Raw genomic sequence first — 8,445 nt, 5'->3', positions numbered from 1 at the left:
ACTATATTTATTAAATAGAAACCAATAAAAAAGGAAAATAAAGTATCAAAGTAGAAGGTTTTATTCATATTTACTTTATTGTATAATATATGCACAACAGAATTAATATATTTATAATAAAGAGATCTCTTTCATCAATTCACTTGTTGTTAAAACAATCAGCTTTCTTCCATGTAGATGATACATGTCAAATTCTTTCATAGCTGCATATGCTTCACTGTATGTTTCATAATAAACATAGCAGTATGATATACCAGTTTCTGGTATTAGCATCATAGATGATACCGCTATTGGATTAAACTTGTTAAAAAGATGTAATATATAATGTATACTTAAACTTGGATTGACATTAGCTACGATTATTTCTTTTGCTGGAATAATTTTTGAGGATGATGGAATGATTTTACCATTTTGCATATATTTTTGATCAATAGACATCAAAGCTGGAATCTCTGTTTCATCAAATATCTTTTTTGATTCTTTTACATTTCCATTAGTAACTCCTAATGAAATTGAACTATTTGATGCAATTCTTTGTAGGTTTATATATTTTGAAATATGTTTTGAAGATGATATTTGTTTAGGAGGAGGACGATTAACGCTGTCTTTATCATCTACCGTATCATTATTAAAGTTGCTATCGCTAGATAATGATTTTGATATATTAGCACCGGATTGGCAGTCCGTTTCTGTGTCTTGAAACTGTTTTATTTGTGAGAAATTACTAATGAGATTACTTTTCTCAGAACAATGTTTAGAAGAATCTTGATTAGATGTTCTTTTTTTTCTACTGTGCGATATTTTGCCTGTAGTATTATTATGGCTCAAACGCTTTCCATTAGTATTATTTATTTTATGTATATGTGGCAAAATCTTGATAGATTTGTCATTTTTAAAGCCGTCAATGCATTTTATCGCATCTTCAACTGTTCCATATTTTATAAAACATAATTCATTAGCTTTTCCATTATCATCCACAGATAAAACTTTGCCAAAAACAGAAAACTTTTTATTAACCTCTTGCAAATTTAATCCCTTTTTATTAAGAAAATGTATAACATAGCTTCCATCTGATTTTTTGTCGTAATATTTTTCATGATCCATATTTATGTAAAATATCGTTTAAATCAATCAATTAGCGATTTTTAATTAATGAAGTATAATATATTTAAACGTGTAACCTATTTTTTGTCGGGCAACACGCGCTCCTTATCGTTAAAGTTTATAAATGTAAATGAACTGTATTAGTCCTTAATATATATTATCACAGTCAATGAATAAAGCCACTTCAATGCCAATAAATCAATATATCACAATGTAATAAAGCAATCGTATCGTCTATAAGCCTTGAAATTCGAAATATCGAGTAACTTATAAACATGGGGAAAAAAAACCTAAATATATATACCTAAAATGTCCGTTACAAACAGCATATAATATGTTCGAACGTTAAGATAATAAATCATACACATTGATATGTTTAGACGTATTTATCAAATAATATTATGAAACGTTTGTCTTTTACATTTTAATATTCAGGTTAAAATAATTTAACTCAACCGTCGCTAAATAAATATTATAATTGAGCATTCGAGTTTTCCCGCGTTATAAAAATGGCTGATTACGTAGCCATGTTGTACGATGGACTTGCGCATGCCGTCCTCATAATTTACATTTCCCAAGTATACGAAGTAGGTACCTTCGTTTTATTTATACGCCATTCAACAAGGCAAAAGTACCATCAAATATTTGGTTTTGTTCAATCTTTCTGGTCAAACTTTACATAATAATGGCGCAAACGTTTACGATTGAACATTAGTGGTGATCGGAAAAAAAAGAAAAGAAATTGAAGGAATGGGCGGAGTTTGCGCCTCCTGGAATACAAGGTAAAGGAGGTTGTTTTACGAAAGCTTCTATCTCCGATGTAACGAATAGTGTCTGGAAAGATCAGTTTCAAGGTAGCTTTATGCAATTTGGGGAAAATTCGAAGTTGACGGATACAGGTTAAGGGAACGGGATTAGGAAAAGCGGCGAAATCGCATCATAAATAGAGTGGATGCGCACGCGGACAATAACATGGGAGAGCGAGCGAATGAACCGCTTTAAACGAAGAAAGAAGGAAATGAATCAGCCATTCTGATTGGTCGAGGCGGCTATTATGGCCGCCGATTGGCGCATGCACGTACGCACACCAAGGCTCGATGCACACACCAACGCACGAACACGCGCGTGCTTCAGGAGCGTAGCAGTCGCTCGCGGCCGAGAAGAGTGAAAAGAGCGACAGAAACGGTCGGTCCGCGCGTTGCCTTGTAAGGCGGAGAGTTGGTGTGTGACGTCCGTGCGCGGATGGCTCGAAGAACGCCGATTTTCCTCAGCTTGTACGAGTATCCTTACTGAGCAGAGGAAAGAACGAGTGAAAGGAGAGTGCGGACCGGGCGCGACGCCGACCGTCGACATAACCGCGTATACGTAAAATCCGACAATCCGTCAAGTTTAAAGCTGCCGAAGGCACCATTTTCATCATCTCTATAGTGTGTATAGCAAACTAGAAACCGATTACTAGACGCAACGTGAGTGTTCTTGAATCAGCAAGGAAATATATATTAGTGAGAAAAGAAACGGAGACAGAGAGAGAGAGAGAGAGAAAGAGAGAGAGAGAGGGGGAATAGAAGTAAAAAGGATACCGAAGGGCATCGAAAGAGAAGGATAGATACAGCAAGAAAAGAGAGAAAAAAGAAAAGCGAAAGAGCGAGCAGGCGAACGAATAACCAAGAGAGAAAAAGAGAAAGAGCAAGAGAGCGACCGGGAAAGAGGAGCAGAACAAGTTAAAACGCCAAACGATACGTAAGAGACAAAGGCCACGGCGGCATAACCTCCAAGCCAACCGTACGGCGCATTACGGGAATCTCTCATTCTCATAGATTTCTTCGTATTCTCAAGAAATTTGGTACATTATTCATGAAAAATTCTATTTTTGCAAGTGCATGCCTGCTCGGGCTTCCATATGAAGTGTCGCACGAGTGTGAGAGAGAGAGATAGAGCACGTGCGTGAAACATATTTTCCTCGAGATACAGGAGTCGTCATAAAGTGAAAGAGCGGGACGGTTGTTTGTACAGTCGTGTTTTTCTGCGACACCTGGTATACGATATACTTACATCCGCGAGTGTTGTGTGAACGAAATTTACTCTTGCTACAGGAAAGAGAAAAAGGAAAAAAGAGGAAAAAAAAGACGGAAAGAGGCGAATAATATTCTTAGTGCTGCAGTCTACAGTTGATGGATGAAACTGGCAGGATGCTGCAACACGGCGGATCAGGTGTTGGTTTGATGGGAGGAAACCAGGGTCAAGGGGCCCAAAATACGACCGGATACGGTAGTATGGGGCCTGTGGATGGAACTGCGACACAAGGTCCGGATCAAGCCGTCGAGGCTAGAAAACAGGACATCAGTGAAATTCTTCAACAAATTATGAACATCACTGATCAAAGCTTGGACGAGGCGCAAGCGAGGTTGGTCCCATTCGTGATCCGATCAGCCGCCATTTTTTAATACTTCTAAGATGCATCATTACTTTAATAATTCTTTCATCAACTTTTTCGCAGTATTTCATTTACTTATTTGACACGCTTCTTTTAATTTTTTCAATGGCTCTTTTACAACATTACATTGAAATCAGTTACTCTAGAATTTTTTTATTAGCTGTTAAAGCATGTAGTAAACGTATCAAATAACGATAAATGCAGGTTATGTTCATCGCTTTATAATGTTTTATATTAGGATTTCGGTCGAAGAGAGTAAATATTATTCTTATAATGTCTTTTTATCATTTTATAGCTTGGTAACTGTTAAGTGCAAACTGTTAAGTAACGAATATAGTAGATATACTGGTAATGACAAGCTACAACAGTAAGTTATATATAGGCGTCCGAATACGCGATAAGACGGTTATCTTCGCACTATTGGTACTTGCACGATTATACAAGTTTACCAAAATGTTTATATCTATTATGTTCAACTATGTTACGCATACGTAATGTTATATTAATTTTAGACGCGTATTTCTTTATAATGAATGATATCACGCAATATAAATTTTTTGCCAATTACTCAATATTTAATTTATATCATGCAATTAATAATTTATATTCTTTCTTTCAGAAAACATACATTAAACTGTCACAGAATGAAGCCAGCCTTGTTTTCGGTCCTGTGTGAAATCAAAGAGAAAACAGGTGAGTTTTACTATCTATTATCTTTATTGTTGTTGCTGTTAATTGATCTAGTTTCTTGCAAGGAAGCAAATAACGCTGATAAATATTACTTCACCAATAAACCTTAAAGATCACAGTTATTGTTATTCTCGCAGGTAGCTTTAAATAATACAAGAAAATCCGGTTCTATATTAGTAATTACTGATATTAGTAATTAGTCTATCGAAAATCGCAGTAAATAATTTCCGATTATATGTACGCCACTAAGATAAGAGAACACTCCATAAAAGTGCGGAAGATCACCTCGTAACTCGCGCGGTCGCTCCGGTGGTTCACATTCGAGTTCTAAACAATCCGAGAAATTCCTAGAAAGAGATCCCTATCTAGGCGAGAGGAGAGAGACTGTTGATATGTTTTCGGCGTGCAGTGCAGTGTCGTCTACCCTGCAGGGTCGACCCCTGCGCCCATTCGAAACTCGTAAACATAATTTTTATGCGATGTTTGGATTACTTTTACGCGCGGATCAAGAGACCACGAAACGTGCAATTATTTTTGGGGTGCGAGGGGTGGCTGGCTTGGCTCGAACTGCTTCGGGGGATGGGGAGGAACCGAGGGGGAGGGATGGATTGGAGAAGGAGGTGTGTGGGTCGGCTACCCCAAAAGTAGTTTCTGCCTGGTCGTTTGATGGGGGTGGTGGGGCCACCACGCCCCTCATGCTAAGCCACCCTCTTTCACGTCGTTCCGCTGTAAGTATATGTGTATATCTCTACACACTCTCTTTTTCTATTTTTCTCTCTCGTTTCTCCCTTTTTCGAGCGGCTCGCTAGTTTTCTCCTTTCTCGCGGCGAGGGTGGTATTGTGCTGGTGGAGGGTTGGACATCGACGACATTCCACGTACGGCGCCCGTTATATACGTTTCTTTGATAAGATTGGGAAAAGGCACGCTGCTCTTCGTTGCGAAACGATGCCCGTTTTATAGGTTAAAAAGCACGTGGTCGTTGATCATATTTCTGCAGGGTTGGTTATCTCTCGATTTATTCCTAACATTCGAAGAAGTAGAAATCGTTCGATCGTGGTTTCGTTCGTCGAGAAAGAAACGGACGCCACGTATGTTTCTATCGTATTGTAGGTGCATGATTAAAAATTCAAGGTTGTTGTAATTATTGATTACGTATCGGCCGTTTGCATTTTTTACGAATGTTTTCTTTGAACATAGGAATCAAACGTTACGTTCTACGCGATTATCCCGTAACAGCAGTACAGTTGTCTAGAAAAACGTTCGGCAATACTTTCGGCCAGGCTTCAATGGCCATTCTTAATTACATTCATGAAAGAACTCTTTCGATGGCTGATATAAAACGTGAAACAGAGTCAAGAGCGTAAAGAGGATTTATGTAAACAAAAAAGGCGTCAAAGTATGATGAGCACACTCAAGAGGATGAGTCGTTTTAATGGTTCTATATTCTTTATGAGTCGTGCTAAGTATACACGCGTGTTCTCGCGCAGACACATGGTTGCGCATGTACGCGTAGGTCAGACGAAGGTACAGAGAAAAATGTACGGGGTAGCGGAGAGCGAGCGACAGGGGATGAAGAGAGAAAAAGAGGCAAGGCTTGTAGTAGAGTTTATGGGCAATGGCTGACGAGGCAGTGAAAAAGTACTAAAACCAAGAGGAGCAGATAAACGCTATGTTAAGCAGACCGTTTTACCAGCCATTTAATATAATCGGCTCTCTCGCGGAGCTCGGATAACTTCGGATCAGGACCGTACCAACTCAGATTTCTCCCCATTCGATATTTTTTCTCTCTCTCTTTTATCCACAACTGATAAACGTCGTACCAGCTTGTACCGACATTACCAATGTTACATTCGATTGTTATTGTAGTCGCCGATCGATTCGATCTTTTCCCTATCTTTCAGCTACTACAAACGCTTGGCTCATCGAAACAAAAAATGAATCGTTTCTCTCTCTCTCTCTCTCTCTCTCTCTCTCTGACCGGTTGAGGATGAACTATATTGTTTTTAATGGTTTTTGTTCATTTGAATATCTGGTATCGTGACTCATAGTTTCGTTGCGTTAGTCTCGTAGTAACGATTTGTCACGGTCATCCGAAATAGCTATTCTTCGAAACGTGGAGATCTTTGAAAACCTGTTTTGGACGACTCCGTTTAGGCCGATTTCCCATGGGGCGTACGAAGATCCCGAAGGGTAGCAGAAAGAAAAAGAGAAAGAGAAAGATACAGAGTGGAGGGGGAAACAGGGGAGGGAGCTGAAAATCCGCGGGATTTCTCGAACCTGTCTTTCTACCAACCTCTAATCCGTTTTTTCTTCTTCTTCGACGTTCAGAGACCTTTCCTCCGGATAGTTCCTCACAGCGGTGGTATAATCGTCGACGCCACATACCGTTGCCACCTAAAAATATTCTCGCCGCTATCGACGTGAATCCAACGCGAGAGATACAGTAATTTTCGGAGGGCGATATCCTTTTAAAAAATGCTTCCACTCTTTTGTCAAATTTGTAATACGATTGGTGCGAGGGTATCGCGTAAAATGAAATGTGAACGATGAATCGGGACGACAAATCATTCTACCTACGTCCTATTATATCGGGCTAAATTTCAAAATAGCAAATAGTTAATTCCTACGAACGGTCGCGTGTGGCCGTGTAATTAATCAAAGACCGGTCGCTATCGATTGCTAGCTTGGTTGTCCGATTGGCGGTCAACTTTATTTATTGTTTGTCAGCGCGCGTAACGTACGCGAGTTTGGAAATACAACTTGACTGCAATCGGTTATGCAGCTCTGCCTCTCTCTACCACCCCTGTCTCGCTGTCAACTCTTTCCCTATCTCTTTCGATTTATCGTCATTTAATTAAACCGACACGGAGACTGCGTCGCATCGAAGCGCGGCACCGCGTTACTCTCGATTCTCCGTATTTCTGAAACGACGCTGTCGCCGTCGCGTTCTCTCGTAACAATTAAAAATCCATATTCAATTTGGACGCTTTCCAGTAGTAATTCGGTTTTATTTCGCACAGCCATGCTTTAAGTGTTTTCGCAAGAGCACCTTTGGGCCAGAGTGCCACTGTTCCCGCGAAATGCTTACTATACGTCTCCGCGATTGACGAAACTGCGTAGATCTTTCGACGAATCTTCTGTCTACGAATAAAGATATTCCTTTATGTACATATGAACGGTTTAATGGTAAAAGATAGCCGTTCAATTATTAACTTCTTAACGCGATACGAGCGAAGCTTACACAGTGGCAATATACGCATTCAATTCTATCGATAGGTTCGAAAAGTAATTTAACGGGCCACTCTACAATTTTCCTAATGAACATCGTGTTCTGATAAGAGTAAACTGTATGTTGTACGTTAATTAGACAGCGCGCACTTTAATTAAGGCTTGCGCAACGTTCCGCGTATTTGTTTGTCTCACGCGATTCTACACGCTATGCTATGGTGATTTAAGCGTAGTTCTCTTTTTCTTTTGCGCATGAAAATTTGTTGTATTTGCACCTTTCCCTTTATTACGATCGTGTATCTGGTAAAAATTCTCGCAATCTTCCGGCTATCGTATTTGCCGAAAGATTTATTCCAAGTTTGCCAAGATAAGATGAAATCTCTTCTATCCCGATACGATTGCGATCTATTATTACGATTATCAACGTTCGTATTAACGATTCGTAATGTTCTTCGTCACAGGGACAGCCGCTAAATGAAGCATCGCATTTGAAGAATTAATAACGTACGTAATTTACTCGTTTGACGTAATATGCGTCGTACATTATGATTTAACGCGTTATTCCCTGTAATCTGATTTACGGAGGTTATATCGCGGATCGGGATTAAAATATTCCCGCGTTTGCGCGATTTCTGTTATCCGATCGCAATCCGTTTTGTAATTCGAACGGAGAAATTTTCCGGCGAGCGAAACAGACAGACTCTCTAATTAGTTTCATCGTCCGTTTCGTTCAGATTTTTCTGTCTGCCCGAAAACGTATGCAGGTATCGATTATCACGCCGAAGAACTAAATAAATCGGCGGAATCGGTTGTGTTTCGATCGACGAGATTTGATCGTTGGTGCCATAGTTGGCGAAATATAGAAAGATAGCGTCGGTTTTCCAAGAGATGACGCTTCTCGTCCCGACCCCGGTTGGAATGTCGTTCCCCTAGCTTCGATTTCCTTTTCTTCTTCTTCCTCTTCCTCTTCTCTTTCGTTTGTCCTTTT

At 39.6% G+C, this 8,445-nt stretch overlaps 2 protein-coding genes across 8 annotated transcripts in view; one reads left to right on the top strand and one right to left on the bottom strand.

The window, feature by feature from the left end:
* Window positions 1-73: 73 nt before the first annotated feature.
* On the bottom strand, window positions 74-1,387 carry LOC117206054. Its single transcript, XM_033445043.1, has one exon. It carries the CDS (start codon window positions 1,102-1,104, stop codon window positions 112-114), a length of 993 nt encoding a protein of 330 aa, XP_033300934.1. The 5' UTR covers window positions 1,105-1,387; the 3' UTR covers window positions 74-111.
* A 280-nt stretch (window positions 1,388-1,667) lies between these two features.
* LOC117206016 (homeobox protein extradenticle) overlaps window positions 1,668-8,445 on the top strand; it is a 41,290-nt gene continuing 34,512 nt past the window's right edge. For 6 of the 7 annotated variants that reach the window (XM_033444963.1, XM_033444966.1, XM_033444962.1 and 3 more), the window contains exons 1-2: window positions 1,668-3,508; window positions 4,158-4,231. In XM_033444963.1, coding sequence (XP_033300854.1) covers window positions 3,276-3,508; window positions 4,158-4,231 — 307 coding nt within the window. In that variant the 5' untranslated portion in view covers window positions 1,668-3,275. The remainder of the gene's footprint in view (window positions 3,509-4,157; window positions 4,232-8,445) is intronic. The other variant, XM_033444969.1, reaches the window with a different exon arrangement.

Source organism: Bombus bifarius, unplaced genomic scaffold (genome assembly GCF_011952205.1).
Source record: "Bombus bifarius isolate JDL3187 unplaced genomic scaffold, Bbif_JDL3187 scf7180000007996, whole genome shotgun sequence".
Lineage (NCBI taxonomy): Eukaryota > Metazoa > Arthropoda > Insecta > Hymenoptera > Apidae > Bombus > Bombus bifarius.
This window is presented reverse-complemented; position numbering and strand designations above follow the sequence as displayed.

What these genes read in the sequence shown, in the direction of transcription:
- LOC117206054 (XM_033445043.1), bottom strand. Translation starts at nt 1,104, where the DNA reads ATGGATCATGAAAAATATTACGACAAAAAATCAGATGGAAGCTATGTT.